The 24,101-nt window shown below is 55.1% G+C and overlaps 1 protein-coding gene across 3 annotated transcripts in view; it reads left to right on the plus strand.

Annotated features, from left to right (window-relative positions):
- Positions 1 to 24,101, plus strand: part of KCNAB2 (potassium voltage-gated channel subfamily A regulatory beta subunit 2) — a 90,130-nt gene that overhangs the window by 15,700 nt on the left and 50,329 nt on the right. Inside the window, exons 1-3 of one of the 3 annotated variants that reach the window (XM_057707726.1) lie at positions 6,991 to 7,087; positions 20,948 to 21,076; positions 22,209 to 22,250. In XM_057707726.1, coding sequence (XP_057563709.1) covers positions 21,000 to 21,076; positions 22,209 to 22,250 — 119 coding nt within the window. In that variant the 5' untranslated portion in view covers positions 6,991 to 7,087; positions 20,948 to 20,999. Of the gene's footprint in view, positions 1 to 6,990; positions 7,088 to 20,947; positions 21,077 to 22,208; positions 22,251 to 24,101 lie in introns of those variants that run through there. The other 2 variants (XM_057707721.1, XM_057707733.1) reach the window with 2 other exon arrangements.

Consider the following 24,101-nt stretch of genomic DNA (forward strand, 5'->3'; position numbering starts at 1 on the left):
GATTTCTGGGAGTGAGGTCCCGAGGCCATGGCTTTCAGGAAGCACTGTCTCTCCTGCACGCAGGTCGCTCTGTCTGTCTGTCTCTCTCTCTGTCTCTGTCTCTGGCACGTGTTTCCACACTCCAGTCAGCAGCCTTCCATCTAATGCTGTGAGTCATATGTGCGCAGAGCCAGACCTGTTTCTGAGTTTGCATTTCTCTTTTAGCTCGTTAAACTTTTTTCTTAAGTAAGCTTATTTTGAAATGAAACTTGCTATTTATGCAATAAAGGGAGAGCCAACATTACTTGTCATAATTCAAAGATAACTGGAAAAATAAGTAGATAGATATTAGATTCAAGAACTATTTCAGGTGTGACCAGAACACACAGACTTTGAAAATCCCTGTCTTGGGGATTCCAGAGTGAGCCGCTAGCTTGTTTTCTGGGAATTGGGGGCTGAGCTGCCTGCCCCACCCCATCCAGTCATCCCATTTCACAGGTGGAATGTCTGGTCAGGGTTATTCACATTCCAAGCGCAGGGACTGACGAGTCCCTGCTCAGGTGAATAAAAGAGATGGGAAAGCCGGGGCAGGGGGGTACATCAGCCCCATATAGTTGGGGCTTTAGGCAAGAGGGGGAAATTTTATTGGGGATAAGGGAGCCCAAGGCTTCAAGTGTTGAAGATTTAAGCCAGAAAGCTGTAGGGAACGTTCTTCTCCAGAAATCACCATGGAAGCCTGGGACAAAATGGCATGAGGTGGCCTTAAGAGTCTTGGCTTTGGAGTCAAGTAGACCTGCCTCCGCTCTTTGCTTCTTAGAGCTTCAGACGGGTCGTTTAGAAGATGCGGGTGGTAGAGGTGTTAGAAATGGAAAGTACCAACCCCCTCCCCGCTATGGCCACCCCCGGAGAAACCCCTGCAGGTAGTGTGGGGTGACCTGTGCAGGCCAGGGAAGCAGCCACTGCACTGGACCCTGCGGCTGGTGACATCCCCCGCAGATGGGGAGACACAGCACACACACCCCCAGGTGGGAGGCGGGGAACAGCAGGAACGAGGGCAGGGGCTGCCACAGGTACAGAGGCATGAGGAAACAAGGCAGGAGTGTGGGGCAAGAGGCAGGCAGTTGTGTGGGAGGTCAGAGCCAGAGAAGAGGCAGCAGCCTGGAAAAGTAGACAGGCCTGGCTATGAACGGTTCTGCAGAATCAGTCAGGCCCAGTACCGGATGCTGAAGGCCCTGGGCAGCCACTGAGGGCTTTAGAGAAAGGCGTGGCCTGATGGGTCTGTGGTGGAGAAATAGGATTGGGACTCTGGTGATGAGTGGACGACCCGAGGCCAGCAGTGCAGGAAAGCGAATGTTCCAGGCACAGCAATGTGGACGGAGCCAACAGGCAGCCAGGAGCTTGAGCCTGGGGCTCAGGCCGGAGGTGGGTGCTGAAGGTCGGCCGTGGGGGTCATGGGCACGGAGGTGAGAACTGAAGCTCAGAGGGTCATTTGGGGGGAAGATTCCAAAGCAGCAGTGCTTGGAGGAAGAGCAGCCAGCCTGGGGTGAAGGTGGAGGGCGTGATAGAAGTGGAGGTGGAGGTGGTGGAGGTGATGGTGGTGGAGGGGTGGTTTCCCCAGCGGTCACCCGTGGTTGGTAATAAACAGTACCAGCCTCACAGAGTGTGAGGTGAAGGCTGAGTGAGTGAGTGCATGTGAACGCCTTTATCCCAGCGCCTCACACCTCTGCGCTCGGTCACCAGCAGCCTGGACTGGTCCCCACCCAGGGGTGCTGCTTAGGTGGCGTCTGGCACCTCCTTCATCCACGCCACTCAGAGGACACTCAGATATCCTGGACCCCCAGCCATTAAAAGCCCAGTGTCACTGCAAGACCCTGAAGGCCCAGCCTTTCCCCGAGACTGGACGGGTCACCGTGTCCAGGAGAGTGAGGCAAGGCTGTGGCCAGAGCAAGAGGGCAGATGGCCCCACCTCGGATGGTACTTCCCAGGTGCCGCACTGAGGCACCGCAAGCAGGGTTTAAAAATACTATGCTTGTTTCATCTCAGTGCAGGAGCGGGAAAGAGAACACACAGCCTGTATGAGCAACTCAAATCAAAAATAAATGAGGCAAAAAGAGTAACCAAAAATAGTACGGCATCAGAGGCGGCAGCCTGCGCCCGTGGCCAGCTGTCCCCGGCGAGCGGTGGGGAGGGCGGCTTTACATGTTTACTAGGGACAGATTAATCAGGCCTGTGGTCCGATGGTAAATCAGAATTGCTAGCAAAGTAAAAGCAGGTTAATGAGGACTCAGGGCCCACGGGGCCCCTGTGCCTTCTTCCCTCCTCCCCAGCACTCCTGCTGAGCAGCTGGCAGGGTCAGGGGCTCAGCCAACAGGCAGCACGGGGGTCCCCTTGGACCTGAGGAGGTCCCCTTCCTGACCAGAATGTCCCCACGAAAGGACAGCACAGAGCTGCAAGTGCTGTGGACATCGTAAGATCCACACTTCTGTCTTAAATTCAGTGGGTGTCACCTTTTTTTAATGTCAGGGGTCAAAGTTCTGCAGAGTATGGCCTGAGGGCCAAATCCAGGCCGCCACCTGTTTTTGTCAATAAAGTTTTATTGGAACACAGCCACACCCTTTCATTCCCAAATTGCCTCTGGCTGCTTTCACAGGGCGGAGACTCACACAGTACAGAATATCGACCCTCTGGCCCCTTGCTGCACAGGTTTGCCTCCCCCACCCGGATGTCTTTAATCAGATGCTCCAGCATCCTAGGGAGGTATCCTAGCCATCAAAAGACATCTGCCAATGATAGGGGGTTTTGTTTGCTGGTGTTTTAGTTTGCAGGTGTTGATTCGGGCTTAGAGATGTTGTTTTAAAAAAAAAAAAAAGGTTCTGCAGTCACTAGCTTTCCCTTGTGCAAGCAACATCTCTGGGCCGGCACATTTGCGCCATGTGATTAACCTCAGGCCCCGCAGGTTAACAGCCGCAGGAAACCCCCGGGCCCCACCTGCAGGCCAGCCTCCCTCCCTGCTCTGTACCCCAGACATCTGAGGGGGAGGAGCAGGTGGGGCCCCACCAGACAGGGCAGAGAAGGACCTCTTGGGCCGGTGGGGGGGGTCCTTTCCTGCAGTGTCCTCAGGGCCCACCTCCGTACTCGGCTTCCGCGAGTCACAGTGGAGCCCTTTCAAGCCTCGAGCCTTGCAACGCGTCCAACCCTCCCAGGAAGGAGAGGGTCCTTTCCACAGACAGTGGGATCACGTCGTGAACTTGATGAGGCGTTTTCATGTGGCCTGTCTGGAACACTGGAAAGTTTGCATAGCATGTCACTGGGGAGGTGTCTCCCGGGGAAAGAAAAACAACCGCAAGTAGCTTTTCAATCATGAAGGTTTGCATTTCTGTGAAGGCTCCTGGAGACCCTCTCGCCCATGACGTGGCCGGGGTGGGGACGGCAGGACGCGGGGCTGAGCTCACACCAACAGTGAACCCCCCGCCCCATGGTGACGTGTGGCCCCTCCAGGCACCAGCGTCCACAAATACACCTCCTGTGTTGGCCCCCCTCCCCCAAGCGAGGTTTTGAACAGGGCTGCAGAATGCTACAAATCACGCCACCTTTGAAGTGGGTCTGCTTCTGGGTATCAGTTTTTAAACTGGATTAGTGTCCAATCCCCAGAGAGGAAGCTGTGATCTCATACGCTGAAAACTCTCAACGGAATCCCAGGGTTGGGTTGAAAGTCACCAAACCACCCAGGCTGCACCGGAATGCAGGAGATGAAGAGAATGACAGGGGCCGAGAGTTCACCTGGGGCCCAGGCTGAGCGCTTCGTGCAGTGACCGGCTTCATGCAGTGATCTCACTTACCTGAAGCATCACAGGGAGCGAGGTAACGGCCAAGACTGGGGCCCAGGAAACAGGTGTGGGCTCACGGGGGCAGGGATGGGGCCCAGCAGGGGAGGTCTGTGGCTCCGAAGGGTGTGTGCAAAGGGTGCCTGCAGCCCCCACTGCTCCAGGAAGGAGGTGTGGCCTTCTAGAGGCTGCGGGAACTCCTAGAACAGGGCTCCACAAACCTTTTCGACAAAGGACCACAGAGTAAACCTTTTAGCCTTGCCGGCCACGCAGCCTCTGTCCCAACCCCTCAGCTCTGGCACGCGGCGTAGAAGCCGCCGTGGTCGATAGTGAATAACGTGTCCCCCACAATTCATATGTTGAACCCCTAATTTCCCAGTGGGATGCTGTTTGCCTTTGGGAGGTGATTGGGTTTCGATGAGGTCCTGGGGGTGGGGCCCCGTGACGGGTCGGTGCCTTTCTAAGAAGAGGAAGAGACCAGAGCAGGCTCATCCTCGGCCACGTGAGGACACAGGGAAGGTGGCCGTCCTCAAGCCAGAAAGAGAGTCCTCGCCAGACACTGAGTCTGCCAGCACCCGGATCTTGGACTGCCAGCGTCCAGGACCTTGAGAAAAAAATGTCTGTTGTGGACACCCCCCGACCTGTGGCGTTTTATTACGGCAGCCCCAGCAGCTCGTGAGCATGGCTCCGTGCTGATGAAACAGTGTTTATGGATGCTGGGATCTGAATTTTATGAAATTTTCACATCCCACAAAATATTCTTCTTTTGTTTTTCTTCCAACCACTTAAAAACCGTGAAAACTGTTCTTAGCTCGTGGCAGGAGAGCGCAAGTGGGCCCTGTGGGTTGAAGTTACGAGGACACTGATTTCAAATCAACATAAAAAAGGACCTTTTTCATCATTTCAGTCGTCCCCAGAGGACTAATCTGCTTAGAGTCCCCCACGGGGGTTTTGCAGAGGGAGTCGTGTGTCTCCGGAGCCCTGGACCCACTCTCTGCCCCTCACACTGGGAGCATCCAGGACCCCGTCCTCTGGCTACACTCCAGGGCTGGTCCCGGCCCAAAGGCATGTGAGTGACCTGGATGCAGAGCTATTCAGAACTTGCTCCTTAAGTTGTGGAAACAGCTAGAATCCCTGGGAGGTCCGCACTTACCAGGAAGATGCTTTTGGTGGCCTCAGAACTGGCCTGGCACACGATCTTGTTCTGTGGTCCAGCTGGGGGGACAGTACAAGACTACTTGCTGCAAGTCACCCCACTCGAGCCTTTGAGGTACCGCCTCCTGCCCCCTGATCTAGCCTGAGACACACCCACCCTGCATCACTCCTGCTGAAGATGGAGAGGAAGAAGATTCCAGAAGATTCTGTCCCTTTCCATGAGGAAAGCAAAATTTCCTGGATGCCCCCCCCCCCCCCCCCCCCCGCCCCGCCACACCCAGGGCTCTGCTGATAGGCCGTGTCCCTGGCCACACTAGCTGGAAGATGATTCAGGAAGTGGGGCCCGTGGGTGGCAGCTGGGCGACTCAGCAACCGTGTCTCACTTTTATTGATCCAGCTGAAATCTATGGCTCAGATGTGTCCACGGAGAGGAGGAGCTGCCCCCGGACTAAATGAAGTATCCCTAACTTCGCAGCCCAGCACTTAGCGGTCGCCTGCCGTCCCGGTCCAAAGAAACTTCTTCAAAAAGCGTTGGCAGATGCTTGAAGAAATCCGATTTACTCGGAGGGGCCGGAATGACGCTGCCGTGTGAGTCCTGACTCTGTGGACAGCACTGCAGAGCAGCTATCGAGGTTATTACAGGCGTTAGCTTGAAATGTTCAACTTCTACCTGCTGCCCGGAGATGTGCAAGAGCGGTGAATTAAGTGTGCTTTCGCAGACCCACAGGGTCTCCTCCGTGCTGGCGGGCGGCAGAGGGTACCTGTCCAGAGTCAGACTGGAGGGGGCTCCAGGTCAGGGGGCGGGGAGGAAAGAGCCCCAGTCTGCAGCCAGACACACCAGGTTCCCGTCCCAGCTCTGGCACCGGTGGGCTGGGTGGCCTTGGGTAGCATTTAGTATTCACGGGCCTTGAGTCCCGTCTGTAGAAGTGCCCTCGCCTGCCAGGGTTAAAGACAGCAAGGGCTGTGTGCAGCAGACTAGGGGGTGGGTGTCAGCGTGGGGGCTCTTCTCCTGACCCCCCAGGGCCTCTCTTTCTTCCCATGTCCCTCTGCTCTCCGCCCTCCCCTCTCCCTCCTGCTCACTTCCCGACCTGCTCTCTTCACTCAGTCACGAGATACCCCCAAGCACCCCAGACTCTTCACTTCTCCCTTCTCTTTCCTCTTTCTTTCCCCCATCTCCCCGTCTATGTCTTAATCCCGCCGGGGACCCACAGCAGCTATTCCCACAGCAGCCTCAGAGCCCCGTGCCCACCCCTGGGAAGAGAAGGGCCCACCCCACTGCCAGGAACTGTGGGTACGGTGGGGTGGGCCATGGCTGGGGCTGGAGACTTGGCACGACACAGATGGCATGTTCCATCCAAGCCGTCCCTTTGCCTCGCTCTCCCAGGGTGCGGGGCCTCCCCAGGAAGGAAGGGCAGAGCAGGGACAGGCTACAGAGAAGGGAGAAAACCTCCTCCCCACAGAGGGGGATCCCCCCTCACCTGTCCTCCAGGGCCGCCCCACCCCCCACATCATCTACTTGCACCTGCTGTGTCCTGGGGCAGTGCTGGGACCAGGGATGGGGCATGACTGAGGGACAGAGCCCTGTCCCAGGCTCACCATCCAGGTGGGAGGCATCCTAGCAGTGCCCAGCTCAGAGCACAGCTCTGGAATCAGCCCAGCCGTGGGTTCAAATGCTAGCCGTGGGCCTACCCTCTGACCCTCAGGGTCATCATCTGTAGGGCGGGGGACCAGCAGTAACCCCCTAGGGCTGTGGGGACAATCAAATGAGGGGATGTGGGTAAAAGGCGTGTAGCCCAGCCTGGGCACAAAGCTGGCGCGAATAAGCAGGAACTCTTTAACAACCGCAGGACTAGTTGGTAGCTGCGTATCTGTCCCCTCCCCCCGCCGCCAGAAAGGGGCCCCCAGCCTGCCTGTCCCGGAGCTGCTGCACTGTCAGGGAGGTCGGGTGTCTGGGGCCCTCCTTGGGGTGCGCCTGGGACTAGAGGCCACACCCCGCTTCACGGAGCATCCTCCGCTCTGTCACTCGCTGCCGCCGGCTTCCTGGTCGGCCCCGCGGTCCCACGGCGTTCACCTTCCACCTCGTACACACCAAGATGGTCTTGTCTCCGGCCGTTCTGACCCAGGATCAGGTACCCAGGGTGTTTCAGGGACCCTGCTTCCTAGGGTGGGTTTTGTGCTTGAGGGGACGTCACCCCAGCTCCCCCTGCAGGGTGTGGGTGCTCCCCTGACATCCAGGGTTCATCCAGCCAGCAGCCTCCTGGGCCCTGCACCCCCGCAGGCCTGGCTGCAGCCGGGGTGAGAGCTGCCCCTGTAGATGCGCCGCTGGACCCAGGCCAAGCCCATGTGGCCGGCTGTCACAGCAGCTGCAGGCTTCTTCTCTGGGAGGGACCGGCAGGCCTCCCGTGACCCAGGGACTGCCGGGCGGCGGGCAGGTGGGGCGCCGCAGGTGGCACCCAGAGGAGGTGCCTGACACAGCTCTGCCTCCAGAGCTGCTGGCTTCTGCTTTCATCCCTGGGGCAAGGAGCTGCCCAGAGATCAAGAGCGCGGCAGGGCTACCTCTGTCCAGCCTGGGGGGTGAGGGGCAGCTGCCGAGCGCCCCCCGCAGGCTCTTGGAGAGATTCCCGCCCATCTGCTGTCTCCCGGGAACCCCTGGCCTGGGTTCCCACCTCTGATTGCAGCGTAGTTTCACAGGCAGAAGGCGTGAGGGTCCCTGCCTTAAAAACAAAACAAGAACTTCCCTGGCAGTTCGGTCGTTAAGACTCCGTGCTTCCAATGTGGGGGACGGCGGCGGGCTGGGGGGGCGGAATAGTTCCATCCCTGGTCAGGGAACTAAGATCCCACATGCAAGGGGGAGGGTGGCCAGAGGACCCTTTGAATCCATGGTCACCACGTGGGAAGGGGGCCGTGGTGGGGCAGGGGGTGCTCCCTGGTGCCGAAGGGGCTTCCTCCCGGCCCGGAAAAGCCCAGCTTCGTGGTGCCTCCGTCCCCCACCTCGCTCTCTTCTCCACTCTGGGCCCTAGCAGGACACTGGTGCCGGGTGTGGTCACTGTGGGAGGCCAGGGCCGCTGGGAGGGGAGGGCTCTGACCTTTGCTGAATGAATGACTGCAGGGAGGCCTGTGGCCTGGGCACCCGGGAGGGTTGTAAGGATTCCGGAGCACGTGTGGGCTTCTGTTCCCTGCGTCTCGCCCTGACCCGCTGCCGCTCACGTGGTCTGCAGAGCACTGTGGCCCCTCTGCCCAGACTCCGGGGACTGCACCCGTCCACGTGTGGTCACCGGGATCCGAATGGGGCTGGGGGAGCCGTGGCCGGGAGGCAAGGCCCCTCCGCCTGTGAGCTAAGCCTCCGTCCCTCTCGAGGAGCGGGGGTGCCTGTCCCAAGACGGGGGGCCTTTAGCTGCTGACCGCAGCAGACCCCTCTCCCCCCCGCCGCCATCACTGTGCACCGCCCAGGTGTAACCAGAAGCCGCAGCGGGGCCTCCCCGCCGTCGGAAGGCGCCCAGTCAGCAGGTGCCTGAGCCGTGGTGAGAACCTGGGCGGGCGGTACCAGGGAAGGGCCTTCCAGCGCTGCTTTGGGAGAGTTGGGGGTTGGGGGCTGTGATCCTGTGTATTGTGGCATCAATCAGATTTGAGCAGGGACCCTCCCTGCGACCGTCCAACCCCGGCTCCGTGCTGAGTGACGCGTTCGTAATCAGGGAACAGGCATCTGAAGGTTGCTTTGCAAAGACGGGAGCTTTTCGTCTGTGATCTTCATAAGGAATTCTTAATGGGGCATCTATGAGACGTGTGAACAGACCCCGTCAGGCATTCTGGCCTGTGGGCTCCGTGGCTGGTCCAGAGGCTTCCGCCACTGTCTGACCACGTGAGGTCTGTGCTTTTCAGGGTTGGGTTTTTTCTGGGGGGGGAGGGGCTGCCATTCACCGTGCCATTCATCCCCCCGGCTCAGACCTCGGGAGCTTAGAGGAGAGACTGAGGTTCTCGCTGGCCGAGAGCCAGGATCCTGGCGTGGCCCCAGCCCCTAGTAACGCCTGCATCGTTCTCCCCACCCCCACCTCCAACTGAGTCTGAGCGAGATCTGCGTGGCGCTGTTCGGGAGGGGGGTTGTGACCTCCAGCCCCTTCTGGCAGCGGGGCCTCTCTGCTTGCCCCCAAGATGCCTCCACGGGTGGAACAGACACCCCACGTGCACTCAGGTTCAGCAGCTCTGGCTCCTTGCCGTCCATCTTGCTCGTAGGAGAGGGGTCGGCTCCCGGCTCGGGGCCCCGGGCCTCTGGGAGAGGGAGGAAGGGGCTGTTACACAAGCGCCCTTCCGGATCTGTGTGGTTTTGAGCAGTTACACCTCTTCCTGTCTCTTCTTGAGGCGCCCTGTGGCTCCCGTGGCTCCCGCAGGCTTTGGCCCCATCAAGGGCGGTGGTTTTGTGCCATGTCACAGAGCCACACCTCAGGGCTTTGGGAGGAAGGATTTCCCGGGTTCAAGAAGCAACATGCAAAGTAACATCAGTTCAAGAAGCGGGAGCTTGAGTCCTAGCCCTGAGCCCTGAGGCTTCCATGTGAGACGCCTGTCACCCCCAGGCACCGTGAGCCTCTCCTCCCTGGTCGCTCTGTCAGCGTTCATGGAGCATGTGCCGTGTGCCTGGCGCTGCTGGGACACATCAGTGAGCAGAAGAGGCGAAGCCCCCTGCCCTGGTGGAGCCAGCATCCCTGTGGTCTCAGGGGAAATGGGGACAGAGTAAAGGTGAGGAATAGTCTATCACTGGTGTCTCCATGGTGACCACCAAGATGGCCTCCCGTGGCCCCGCCTCCTGGTCCTCATGCCCTCCATCATATTAGAGTTGGTTTTTGTGACCAATAGACAAATCTCCTGAGCCTCCAGTCTTGAAGGTCACAGCAGCTTCTCTCTCTCCATCCTTTGCTCTGGGGGAAGCCAGCTGCCTCAGCTTGAGAGATCCAGGGGGTACCGCACTGCAGCCCCCTGTCCACAGCCTCGTCCAGGAGACATCTAAGAAGAGGAGCCTTCAGGGGAACTCCCTGGTGGTCCAGTGGTTAGGACGCCATGCTCTCACTGCCGAGGGCCTGGGTTCAGTCCCTGGTGGGGGAGCTAAGACAGGGAGCCTTCAGATGAGATAGTGGCCTCAGCCAACATCCTGCGCACAGCCTCAGGAGAGATCCCGAGCCAGAACCACCCAGCCAAGTCAATCCCGGCTTCCTGACTCCAAAACCATGTGAGAAATGCTGTTGTTGTAAGCCGCTAACCCCTGTTGCGTGGCAATAGGTAACTCTTACAGTGTCCTCACTCTAAGGACTCAGCAACCTAGGGTCAAGCCTTCTGGAAACCTTGAGCTTCCAGGATGATCCAGAATTAGGGTGCAACCCCGGAGGGCCCCCCCATGGCACTGAGTCCTACCTGTGCATGGCTGGTCACCTCCATAAGCAATGAGCCTTTTTCTGGGAAAGTGGAAAAGTTGAGGAGGCTTCTGAGAGCAGGGGAGAGAGGCAGCAAGGGAAAAGCAGAGGTTGTAGCAAGTCTGAGGACTCTGAAAAGTGATTTTTCTGGAAGATAGGACCACTGCCTGAGAGCAGGCTGCCTCTGGGACGGATGCCTCTGTACAAGAGCCACCCCACCTGCCTTTGGCACGCAGTGCAAACGTTCAGGAAGGAGTTGTGATCTCGGACTTTCCAAGAAGCACTCCCAGGCCTTAGCCAGCACCGGGCATGGGCGGATCCTAGCCTCCGTGGCCCTCACCACGCACCCTCACCCTCAGCTCCTCCCTGACTCCTGTTACCCTCCCATTTCACAGATGGAAAAACCGACCCTTGGGAAAGTCGGGAGATTTGCCCAAGGTCAGACACCAATAAGTGCCAGAGTTAGGATGCAAACCAAGGGCCAGATCTGAACCCAGCTGGGCCTCACCTCCCTCCCCAATACCGGGAAGGTCTCCTGAGGTCACTCAAAGTGGGTAGAATTGTGTCATCCACCCAGCCCAAGAAGAAGATGGACATGTGTATGAGTTCCACCAAGACTGAGATTTAGAAACAGTTTCCCTCTCCAGAGGTCAAAGTGCTAACTTAGCATCAATAAGTCTCACTACATGAAGGTTCCCGTCACCTAATTTTTGTGCTCCAGAGTCTACAGTAAAGAGACTGCTGTGGCATCCTTTTCCAATAACTGGAATTAACCCCGGCTTCCCACTGGCGTTATAATTTAACGTAACAAGAATGACCCTGAGTATTAAAACACAGCAGAATGGCTCCCAGCAGTGCTAAAGTTAAAGTTAAAACTCCGTTCACCTTCTGTGTAACAGTCCTGGTGGCAGGTCACAGTGAGGTCCTTTTATCTGCATCTGTGGGTCTGCTGGCTCCACGTGGCAGGGTGGCGGGCAATACCCCGTCCAGGCCGGGCGGCTCTTGCATGTGAGCTTGGCCTCTTTGGACCAGAGCGGGGTGTGTCTGGGGCAAGTTCGTCCGTGACGATGGCAGGGGCTCCAGGGCAAGTCTCCTATGGCCGAGGCTGGAGCTGGCACGTGGCCATTCTGCTCACTCTCCACTGGCCCGAGCGTGTGTCACGTAGCAAAGGACGTGGATGTGGGAGGAGCAAGGAATGGGGACCCGTGACTCTCCTAGACCCTCATACCCTCCTTCTATGCAAATCAGATCCCAGCTCATCAACCCAACATCTGAGGAACCAGAAGAGGTGGTCCCCCAAGCGGGCCAAGTCAGAAAGCGTCTCCTATTATTGTGGGTCTCTGGACTCACGGGCTTGGTCTGACTTTTCTTTGTGGTTTCTTGGCTTAGCTGTGAATTCCTTTTCTTCTGTCGCCTGGATGCACTGAATTCTCCCCATCTTGTGTGAGTAGCTCTCATCAGCTCTGAAAGGCTACATCTTTAATGCTGAGGCCAAAGGGATCAGAGAAAGAGGGAGAGAGAAAGCCGCTTGCAACTCCAAATTGGACCCCCCATCCCCACCCCAGGCACATTAGCCCTCAGAATAATATAATCATTTATTCTGAGCTCCAACAGAGAAATTGAGGGTTGTTTTGGACAGGCCCCCATTTTGCAGATGAGAAAACTGAGGCTAAAAGAGAGAGAGATCGCTTGTATCTCCTGGTCAAGGGCGCCTCACCGTGGTCTGCTGTGACCCTGGACTTTTTGCACAGTTCATCGGGTTTATTCTGGGGCTTTCCCTCTGTGTGTATAAATGTGCTTGTCCGTGATTAAAATCATGTCACGGGTCCACTTTTCCAGAAGACCATCAGCCCGAGTCTCGGGGCCAATCCAAGTCCTCAGAGTCACATAAAGGCCCCATGGGGCCCTTGGTCAGTCCCTGAAAGAGTCTGACCACCAGGGCCTGGCCGGGGCTGCAGCTTTGATGACAGCCCAAGATTCCACGAATCCGTTTCTGTGTTTTCTTCCCAATTAAACTCCACCTCCTACTCTTTCACGTCCTCTGCCCTCGGAGCCCTAACTGGCTGCAGAGTGGCCTTTCTGGGAAAACTAAAGTGGAGAAAACACTCACAGTGAGAGGCTGCACGGGAACTGGATTCTCACACAGCTTCAAAGAGCCCTCCCCGCGGTTCTGGTTAATTACGAAGGAAGGAGTGCGCCGCGCCAGGCAGAAGCCGCCTTAACCAAGTGGCAGACCCTGGCTATGCCCGTCGCGGGCAAACGCACACGTGCATCCTGGTTGGATGTAGCAGAAGGACACGCCTCGCCAAAGAGATTTAGCCAGATCTCATCGTCAGGCCGCAATCAGACAAATGCAAAATGTGAGACAGTTTCCGGGATTAATGGCCTGAGCTTTCCCCAAAAAAAAAAACAAAACCCACGATGCCATGAAAAACAAAAATGAAAATATGGGGGGGGGGCCTGGCGGGGGGGCTGGATTAAGAGATTAGGTGGTGGGTGCTGGATTACGTGAAGCTTGAGTGGATTCTGGTTTTTTTTTTAAGCTATAGAATATATTTTTGGAATGGATTCTGGATTTTTTTTAACTATAGAATATATTTTTGGAATCACTGGGAAAAATTTTTTTCTTTTTTTTAAATTTATTTATTTATTTTATTTATTGGCTGTGTTGGGTCTTCGTTGCTGCACACGGGCTTTCTCTAGTTGCCGAGAGTGGGTGCGCAGGCTTCTCATTACAGTGGCTTCTCTTGTTGTGGAGCACGGGCTCTAGGTGCATGAGCTTCAGTAGTTGTGGCACATGGGCTCAATAGTTGTGGCTCATGGGTCCTAGAGCACAGGCTCAACAGTTGTGGCACACGGGCTTAGTTGCTTTGTGGTATGTGGTATCTTCCCAGGGCAGGGCTTGAACCCGTGTCCCCTGCATTGGCAGGCAGATTCTTTACCACTGCGCCACCTAGGAAGTCCCCATTGGGAAAATTTTAATCTCTATTTTATTTATTTCTTCTCTGATCTGTATTATTTCCTTCCTTCTGCTGACTTTAGGTTTTGTTTGTTCTTTTTCTAATTCTTTTAGGTGGTAGGTTATGTTGTTTATTTGAGATTTTTCTTGTTTCTTGTGGAAGGTGGAAAATTTTTTTTTAAGCTCTTTATTGGAATGTAATTACTTTACACTCTTGTACCAGCTTTTGAGGTACACCACAGTGAATCATCTATATTTATACATATATCCCCATAGCCCCTCCCTCCCGTGACTCCCTCCCACCCTCCCTGTCCTGGCCCTCTGAAGCATCACCCATCATCGAGTTGATCTCCCTTTGTTATACAGAAACTTCCCACTAGCTATGTATTTTACAGTTGGTAGTGTATCTATGTCTATGCTACTCTCGCACTTTGTCCCAGCTTCCCCTTCACCCCCTGCCCCCCAAACCCTGTGTCCTCCAGTCCATTCTCTGCATCTGCATCCTTATTCTTGCCCTCTCACTGGGTTCATCAGTACCATTTTTTTTTTTTTTTTAGATTCCGTATATATGAGTTAGCATACAGTATTTGTTTTTCTCTTTCTGGCTTACTTTACTCTGTATGACAGACTCTAGGTCTATCCACCTCATTACATATAGCTCCATTTCATACCCTTTTAAAGCTGAGTAATATTCCATTGTATATATGTGCCACATCTTCTTTATCCGTTCATCTGGTGATGGGCATTTAGGTTGCTTCCATGTCCTGGCTATTGTAAATAGTGCTGCAATAAACATTATGGTACATGTTTCTTTTTGGATTATGGTTTTCTCTGGGTATATGCCCAGCAGTGGGATTAATGGATCATATGGTATTTCTATTTTTAGTTTTTTAAGGAACCTCCAAACTGTTTTCCATAGTGACTGTACCAACTTACATTCCCACCAACAGTGCAGGAGAGCCCTCTTCTCCACACCCTCTCCAATATTTATTGTTTCTAGATGTTTTGATGATGGCCATTCTGACTGGTGTGAGGTGATACCTCATTGTGGCTTTGACTTGCTTTTCTCTGATGATTAGTGATGTTGAGCATCTTTTCTTGTGTTTGTTGGCCATCTGCATGTCTTCTTTGGAGAAATGTCTATTTAGGTCTTCCGCCTATTTGTAGATTAGGTTATTTGCTTTTTCGGTATTAAGCTGCATGAGCTGCTTGTATATTTTGGAGATTAATCTTTAGTCCGTTGCTTCGTTGGCAAGTATTTTCTCCCATTCTGAGGGTTGTCTTCTTGTCTTGTTTATGGTTTCTTTCGCTGTGCAAAAGCTTTTGTTTCATTACATCCCATTTGTTTATTCTTGATTTTATTTCCATGATTCTAGGAGGTGGGTCAAAAAGGATCTTGTTTTGATGTATGTCATAGAGTGTTCTGCCTGTATTTTCCTCTAGGAGTTTTATAGTGTCTGGCCTTACATTTAAGTCTTTAATCCATTTTGAGTTTTTGTGTATGGTGTTAGGAAGTGTTCTAATTTCATTCTTTTACATGTTGCTGTCCAATTTTCCCAGCACCACTTATTGAAGAGGCTGTCTTTTTTCCATTGTATATCCTTGCCTCCTTTGTCAAAGATAAGGTGCCCACACGTGCTTGGGTTTACCTCTGAGTTCTCTATTCTATTCCATTGATCTTCCTTTCTATTTTTGTGCCAGTACCATACTGTCTTGATCACTATGGCCTTGTAGTATAGTTTGAAGTCAGGAAGCCTAATTCCACCAACTCCATCTTTCCTTCTCAAGATTGCTTTGGCTATTCGGGGTCATTTGCGTTTCCATACAAATTGTAAGATTTCTTGTTCTAGTTCTGTGAAAAATGCCATTGGTAATTTGATAGAGATTGCATTGAATCTGTAAATTGTTTTGGGTAGTATAGTCATTTTCACAGTGTTGATTCTTCCAATCCAAGAACATGATATGTCTCTCCATCTGTTTGTATCGTCTTTGATTTCTTTCATCAGTGTCTTATAGTTTTCTGCGTACAGGTCTTTTGCCTCCTTAGGCAGGTTTATTCCTAGGTATTTTATTCTTTTTGTTGCAGTGGTAAATGAGAGAGTTTCCTTAATTTCTCTTTCTGCCTTTTCATTGTTAGTATATATGAGGAATGCAAGAGATTTCTGTGCATTAATTTTGTATCCTGCTACTTTACTAAATTCATCGATTAGTGCTAGCAGTTTTCTAGTAGAGTCTTTAGGGTTTTCTATGTATACTATCATGTCATCTGCGAAGAGTGACAATTTTACTTCTTTTCCAATTTGGATTCCTTTTATTTCATTTTCTTCTCTGATTGCTGTGGCTAAAACTTCCAAAACTATGTTGAATAATAATTGTGAGAGTGGACACACTTGTCTTGTACCTGTTCTTAGAGGGAATTCTTTCACCATTTAGAATGATGTTGGCTTTTGGTTTCTCATATATGGCTTTTATTATGTTGAGGTAATTTCCTTCTATGCCCATTTTCTGGAGAGTTTTTATCATAAGTGGATGTTGAATTTTGTCAAAATCTTTTTCCGCATCTATTGAGATTAGCATATGGTTTTTATCCTTCAATTTGTTGATATGATGTATCACATGGATTGATTTGCATATATTGAAGAATCCTTGCATCCCAGGGATAAACCCCACTTGATCATGTTGTATGATATTTTTAATGTGCTGTTGGATTCTGTTAGCTAGTATTTTGTTGAGGACTTTTGCATCTATATTCATCGGTGATATTGGCCTATAATAGGCTATGTGTCAGGTGGTATTGAATTAATTGACTTGGATATGATCATGGCATTGTAGTTATGTAAGACAGAGTTCTTATTCTCAGAAAATGCCGGCTGCAGTATTGAGGGGTGAAGTGCGTGAGATCGCAACTATCAAATGGTTGGGGGGGGATGTGTGTGCAAGAGGGAGGGGGGAGGGGGGAGGGGGAGGGAGGCGATGTATGCAAATGAGGCGCTTGTAGCCTGTCAGTGAGTAGGATGAAGGGTAAATAGGTGTTTGTTGCTGTTCTGATCCTTTACAATTTTTCCGATGTTTGAAAGTTTTCAAAATAATAAGCTGGAGAGATGACAGTGTCCACAAATGGCGCCTCCTGACCTTTTAGGTCCCCTGTCATCACTCAGCTCAGCCTGCAAAGGGTGAGAGCTGGGACTGACTCAACGTTTTTCCTCTTGGGCTCAGGGTGTAACTTCTCTTTGGTCCCGTGAGAAAGTATGAACAGGCCTTTGTGAGCGCTCCATGTTTGTGTTGCCAAGTGTAAACTGGGGTGGTTTGCTCAAGGTCACACACAGATCGGGTGGGCCTGCAGGAGACAGGAGGGACCCAGCCTTTGGACCCCGAGCCTGAACTCCAAGCCACACCCTCTCATCTGCCCCTCCCATCCCTCGTAAGCGTGATGTGTTATCAAATGGTTTCTGAACAGCCCCGGGGGGGATGCGGGGGGACAGCTATACGTGCCTGTCTCCCTCGGAGGTGTGGGAGCCCAGCGCAGCCTGGGAGTCACAGCATCCCCACTGGGATGTCAGCTACTTGGGGATTGGCTGCCAGGTGGGTGCAGTGGCTCCTGATTGGATGGTGGCAGCTGCAGCGCAAGGAGGTGAGCTCTGGGCACATTGGCTGTGCCCCTGAACTGTGTCCTGAATGCTAAGCAGGGACTTGGGAAAACCTCACCAATCCTCTTCCACCCGTGAGGTGGTCAAGGTGCCAACCCCCCAGGAGGAATGAGACAGAAGCACTGCTCGTGGCCTGCGGTTCTTTTCCTCATGAAGTGGGCATCAAAGAGTGGCCAGTGCCCGGCTGTGGGCCGAAGAGCTGGCTGCTGGCCCTGAGGGACCTGAGCTTCCAGAGTCTGGGCTAGGGTGAGGAGTGGGACAGATGACCTCCCCAGGGACGCCTCCCTAAGTGTGGCCAGTGGCACCTGTAGCTGCCGTGAGCACCCCCGCTGGACAGAGCCGGCATTGCACCCTCAGAGAAGACTGCCCTGTCCCCACCCCCTCCCTCCTCGTACAAGTCAAGTCCCCAGGCCCTCCCCGCACCCCGCACCCGCCGCAGTGGTGCCAGGCACAGCTGTGAACACAGCAGACAGAACTCCCTGCATCCGAGGAGCTGGCATCTCGGGGCATCTTGGGGTCATAAATGAGACAGTAGGTGGAATATAACATGTGTTAGAAGGTGACAAGTGCCGGGGAGGGACCAGGGGAGTGTATGGAAGACAGGTCTGCACTTTAAGATAAAGTGTCCAGAGAAGACTCCGTGAGTATGTGACCTTTGTATCAGGAGGTGAAGGTCAGGGGTCCCTCAGGTGGGTCTGGGGTCAGAGAGCTCAGGCAGAAGGAAGAGCAGGTGCAAAACCCCTGAGGTTGAAGTGCCTGCTGGGTTCACAGGACCCCACGGAGCCCATGTCTGGGTCAGAGTGAGCAAGGGGGGCGGGGACGAGGTCAGAGAGGTCGTGGCTCAGGTGGGGCCGAGGCCACTGCTGAGATCTGGAAAGAATGGGAATCCATTGGAAGGTTTGAGCAAAGTAACAACTGATCTGAGTTATGTTCTGCAAGGTTCGCTCTGGCTCCTGTAAAGTAGACTGTGAGGGGTCGAGGTGGAAGCAGGAGGCCCGTCAGAAAGCTGTTGTGGGGACTTGGAGAGGGAGGGTGGCAGCCGGGCCAGGGAGGAGGAGGTGGAGGTCACCTTGAGAAGCACGGGATTCTGGAAGCTTCTGAAGATGATCTCATGACAGAGCGGCCGTGGGGATGAAACCGTGCAACTCAGATTGGGACTTGAACCTAGCCAAAACCCAGATTGGGACTTGAACTCACCGTCTTTGAACTGAGATCACACTCCTGGTCTCAGGGCTTAATGAAGCTCAGGTTCTTGATGTTTCATCGCAGAGAGAATTCAGCGAGAGACAAAGTGATAGGTGAGAAGTGGATTTCTTTATAGAGAAACACACTCGACAGACAGAGTGTGGGCCATCTCAGAGGTGAGAGTGGCCCCAGGATGGGGTTGTCGGTTTTTAAAGGAGTGGGTCATTTCATAGGCTGAAGAGTGGGAGGAGTATTCCAGCTATTTTGGGGAAGGGGTGGGGATTTCCAGGAATTGGGCCCCCGCCCACTTTTGGACCCTCATGGTCGGCCTTGGAACTGCCATGGCGCCCGTGGGTGTGTCATTTAGCTGATGTGTTACAGTGAGCGTGTCCTGAGGTTCATGGTCGAGTGGAAGTTGACGCGTCCGCCATCTTGGACCCATTTGGTTCTAATCAGTTTCTGTCGTGTCCTCAGCCTATGTCATTCTTTTCAAGGTTGTGCCCTGCCTCTTTGCCTCCTGTTTCAGGAAGAGCAGAGCTGGGGTGGGGGCAGTCAGGAGCTCGGCATTAGACACAGAGACCCAAGGCGCTTGCTCCACATCCTTGTAGAGATGCCAAGTGGACAGCTGGATAAACGTGTCTGCGGTCCAGGGGAGAGGTGGGGGCTGGAGATACAACCGCGGGGTCCTCAGCATAGCGGTGAAGGTCAGAGCAGCAGGCTGGTGGAAACCCGAGGAACCTCGTGTGGGCAGAAGAGAAAAGAGATCCAAGACCTGAGTCTGGGCAGAAACCAGAGCTGGAGACCAGAGAGAGGAGCAGGCGCAGCCTGGGAGCCCAAGAAGGAGCCGCCGGGGAGGCAGGAAGACAGTGAGCAGCGTGGGGCCCCGGAGCCAGGAAGGCGGTGTGGCCTCACCGTCCACCCCGTTTGATGGGCACCGTCAGGGTTAGCAACAGGGAGGTCCCGGTGACCTTGGCAACGGTAGCTTCCTCAGAGGAGTGAGGGCAGAAGGGAGGAGAACTGCAGACAGGAGGACTTTTCCTGTGATGGAAGGAGAGAAATAGGACAAGGGTGGGGAAGGAAGTGGGTCCAAGAAACTATGCTTTTTGTTTTTGAAAACTGGAGAAGTAGTTTGTTTTTGTTTTGGGGGGTTTTTTTGGCTGCACTGGGCGGCACGCAGGATCTTAGTTCCCTGACCAGCGATCGAGCCCATGCCCCCTGCAGTGGAAGCACGGGGTCTTAACCACTAGACCACCAGGGAAGTCCCCAGACAGAAGTAGTAATTGCTTGTGTGCAGATGCCCTGCTCCGTAAAGAAGGAAGGCCCGGTGGGCAGGAGTCCTGCTGCAGGATGCCTTCGAGTGGGGGCGAGGCAGTGGGTGTGGGCACTGTGGGCGCGGTGGGCGTGGGCGTGGCCGGGTCACCCCAGACAGCTTCGGGAAGCAGAATGTTCCTTGTGCTGATGCCAGTGGGCGGGTCTGATGTTAGTGAAATAGGAAGCCTCAAGTCGAGAGCTGAGGGTAACATGGGAGAGGAAGTGGTGATTTCAGGAGAGAGGCGCTGGGCTGTGTCATCTTGGAGAGTGCGGGGGAGAACAGCCTGGGACAGGGGTGGACAGACTTTTCCTTTAAAGGGCCAGGTAGTAAATATATTAGGCTTTGCAGGCCAGACGGTCTCCATTACAATGACCTACCCCACCATAGAAGCACAGATGCACAATTTGTAAACAAATGGGCGTGAAGGTAAAACCCCCAGTAAAACCTTATTTACAGAAGTGGTTGACCGGCTGGCCGTAGTTTGCCAACTTCTAGTCCAGGAGCTCGGCTTTAGGCCAGGGGTCCTCAGAGTGTGCTCCCTGGACCAGCACACAAGCATCACCTGGGGACTTGTTAGAAATGCAGATTAAGTCTGTGATTCTGGAATTCTGGACATTAAACACCCCTCAGCGCCCGAGCTGGGAGTGGAGGTGTCACCACCCAGCAGCCGGGCCCACGAGAAGCCATAGAGGAGAGTGACGGGTGGGGTGGGCTGCACCCCCAGCTAAGGGCACGGGCATCCCGGCCTGCCCGTGGCTGCCTGCTCCCCATCCCGTTAGCCTATGTGAGGACATCCTGCACCACACCTTCCCCGGCGCCTCTGGACCGGCGTCTGGACGGGCCTTGGGGACGGCTCTGCGCCCAGGGCACGGGGCCTGGCGCTCTGTGCACCCGCCCCTCTGCGATTGTAGGTTTCCATCCGTATCCCTCCCTCACCCAGGTTGCCTCGGGGCAGGGGCTCTGCAGGGTCATACAGGTACCTGTGCATGGGGGGTTACACGTGAGCGTGAGTCTCAGGAGCTGGGGGTCGTGGAGCGTCTGACGAGCTGCCTTCCTTAAAGCTGAGCGGGGGTACCAGCCCGCTGCAGTGGGTGGGAGTCAGGGGTCAGGGAAGGTGAGGCACCCAGGGCGACCCTGGGTGACCGTGTGCCTCTCCCGGGCCTGGGGAAGACAGCCCAGATTCCCTAGTGCACAGAGTTCCCCTGGTACCATCGCTGCATAGTCTGGGCAATGGGGAAGTGCTCCCAGCACCTCAGAAAAGCAGTCAGGGAGGGGCGGGGTGGGAGCGTGGAGAGACGGGGTAGAAGTCCTTCACAGTCACTGGACCCGGCCATCAGCCTCATCGGAGCCCCCGTGGGTCTGTCTGTCTGTCTGTCTGTCTGATGCAGGACTGACAGATGCCCGGGCCCTCAGGAGCACAGAGCATCCTGGCCACACCTGGTGGGTCTTTTTTAACCGCCTCCCCTCCTTCTTTGCTCTTCCTCCAGAGTCTTCCCTCCGTGAAGACGGGAGCGGGTCAGGACGCGTGAGGCCGCCTCCATGTATCCGGAATCGACCACGGGCTCCCCGGCCCGGCTCTCCCTGCGGCAGACCGGCTCCCCCGGCATGATCTACAGGTGAGCCCCCCGCGCCACCCCCACCCGGGCCCCTCCCAGGGTCAGTCCTGCCTCTGAGGAGGGGTCCCCAAGCCAGTCTTCTCCCCTTGACCCAGAGGGAGGGACCAAGACCGGGCCGCAAGGTGCACGCACGCCAGTGTTTGCTCCAAAGAAAGGAGCAGAGGCTTTTAAGACCAAAATAGGAAAGGAAAAAAACAAGGTTTTCTGGGTGAGATGAAGCCAGGATTAGACTCCTGCCTTGTCCCTGATTCTTCTGAAATATTCTGTGGGAGGTAACAGAGGCCCTTCCGGGATCCTGTTTCTCTCATCCTACGCATTTCAGGTCTGTGGCCCCTGCGGTCCCACCAGCTCCCCCAGTGCCCTGAGGCTCAAAGCCTTACAGGCCAGTGCGGAGCTCGGGGAGGGTGGGTTGGGGCTGCCGGGTGTTCACCAGGGCCCCTTGACCTCCTCCTGTGGAGCCCACTTCCAGATCCAGCCCTGGGTCTTTCTCTTTGGAAAATAGCCCAGGTTGAACCACAGGGAGGGTGAGAGGAAGGCACGGGGCGGGAGCCGCTGGCATCGTTGTCACAGAAGACTGGGGCACGAGTGGAACCCCGGGGGCCTGTCAGTCCTGGAGCCACTGGACCTTCAGATAGCCATCAGGGCCTGAGCCAGAGCGCGTGTCCGTGGAAACCATGGGGAACGGGGGCGTCCCTCCTGCATTCGGGTCCTAAAAAGAAGTCCCTGGTCATGTGCAGACTTGCCAGCGTGTGAGGTGATGGCACGTCTTGGTTTGAGGGTTTTCCACCGTTGGTCTAAAGCATGTTTCATTAAAACCCAAACAGACAGCCCCCGAGAGGTTTACCTCTGGTCTTCGCTTCCCCGCTCATTGTGGGACGGAGGCCAGGCGCAGAGGACCCCGCGTCCAAACAAACGGGCCTCTGCCTCCCTGGCCGCTGGGTGGCGCTGCCGCCGAGCGCTTGGTACCCGGGGCGCATCCTCCCACGGCCCCAGCAGGGCGGGGTGGGGCCGGGGCTGCCGGGCGTCCGTGATGCTTCCTGGGCTGGCGCCTCCCTGTGTGCGGCTGATGCCAACTGTGGCTTCTCTCTCTTCTCTCCCTGTCTCCTTCTCTCTCCTCCATTGCTGTCCGCAGTACTCGGTATGGGAGCCCCAAAAGACAGCTCCAGTTTTACAGGTAATGAGCCCTCCGTTTTCCCTACAACTGGCAAGCAGGGGAGCGGGTGGGAGGGCCACGCCGTCCAGGCCGGGTGTGCTGGTGATTTCTCCGACGGACGTGAAGACCCCTCCGTGAGATGCAGGCTCCGGTCCTCCTCTCGGTGCCACGGCATGGCATCGTGAGGAAAACCGTGCCGTCAGGCTCGTTGTGTGGGCTCAGCGTCTAGAATTTGCTCTGATGTGAGCTGAGCTTTTGCCAGATCGCCCTTAAAACCTCGCCCCCTCAGGCAGCGGAGAGAGTGCTTTCCTGTCACCCCAGCTTTGTGCTTCTTAGGTGATCAGAGTAACACACGATGCGTCCGGCCCAGTGTTCTCCACTCTTCCTTGGATTTGAGCTGGTTTGTAGCCTGTGGAGCTCTCTGGGGTGTGCGGCTCCGATAGGGCCCGGGTTAGGGTCAGGACGGATGCGCTGGCATCTTTCTGCTGCATTTCCTGTTGGAAATCAGCCCACCTGTGTCCACTGGGGAAGAGGCGGTCACCACAGGGACCCAGCGTCGAGGGTCCAGGCTTGCGTTCCAGCCCAAGGCACATCCATCAGCGAAACCCCCCTCCCTCCATGCAGCCTCTTCCTAGCCTGTAGGGTAGGACGTGCACCTCAAGCACACGTGCTCTTGAAAATCTCTAGCTCTGGGAATTTCCTTGACATTTTCCTCTGTCGGGAACACGTCAGGCTTACAGAACCCACAGGGCCGCTCCGCCCGCCTTGGGACGGGACACTCGGCGTGGCTCGTGGGGGCAGGACCCTGGTGTCTGTGGTGCGTCTGGCCTCCAGGCCTGGGAGGTCTCTCTGTCCAGAACTAGGTCTGCGGCGTGTGTACCCACAGCAGTGACAGAGCCGTGGGGCCGTTATTGCCAGTGCATGAGGTCTCACCCCTTACAGAGTGCTCTAAAGAGACAAGCAAATCTTTGATTCTACTGGAATTTTTCTAGATAAGGTCTTGCTTGAACTAGTTAAGTCTGAACTTGGGCTTGCAAAGGCTTTGATTGGATGAAATGTTTGTCATCGTATACACACGTGTGTATGTTAATGTGTGTGTGTGTTATGTCGGGGGGGTGTGTATTATGTACATGTGTGTGTTCTGTAGGGGTGTGTGTGTGTGTGTATGTGCGTATGTACGTATAACATAAAATGCCGGAATGAATGTGTGCCGTCCGTCCGGAAGGACTGGACCTGTGAAACCAGACATGCACTTGAACCGCATCCTCCAAGGTCCTGGGCCTGCCTCGCTCCCGGAAGGAAAGGAGTGAGGTGAGACATGCAGGCAGAAAATTCCCAGGCACAGGCCGGCCGGCTGAAAGGGCCGGTCCCATGGGAGGTGCGAGTAAGTCAAGTTGAAGTGAAAAGGGGCTCCACGCCCCCTCGCTGGCCCCCGGAACCCCACAGCTCTACCCTGTGGTCCACCCTCTGGGTGAGCATCTGGGCCCCTGAGGCCTTCTTGCCCGGAGGATGGGCTCTGTTGGAGAATTGAATCCCCAGATCTGAAGAACCCCGTCAGCCTCTCAGCTCCACACTCAATGCCCTTTGGGGCTCCAGCGTGTTACTTCACACAGACATTCGGGTATCTCTTGGGGGACCTCTGGTGATGACCTCTAAGGGGGTGGGGTCTGTGTTCAGCATACTGGGTGCCACTCCCAGGGGGCGTCCTTGTCACCCAGGCACTGACACAGCTGCTGGATGGTTATTTAAGTCAGCCAGCGGGGTGGGTCCCCTCCTCCAACAGGGCAGAGGTGTCTACGGCCCTGCCCTCGAGCAGCTCACAGACAGTAAGGGAGGGAAGACCCTGTACCTGTCAGCTCTCACACAGGAGGC

This window comes from Hippopotamus amphibius, chromosome 1, assembly GCF_030028045.1.
Source record: "Hippopotamus amphibius kiboko isolate mHipAmp2 chromosome 1, mHipAmp2.hap2, whole genome shotgun sequence".
Taxonomy (NCBI): Eukaryota; Metazoa; Chordata; class Mammalia; order Artiodactyla; family Hippopotamidae; genus Hippopotamus; species Hippopotamus amphibius.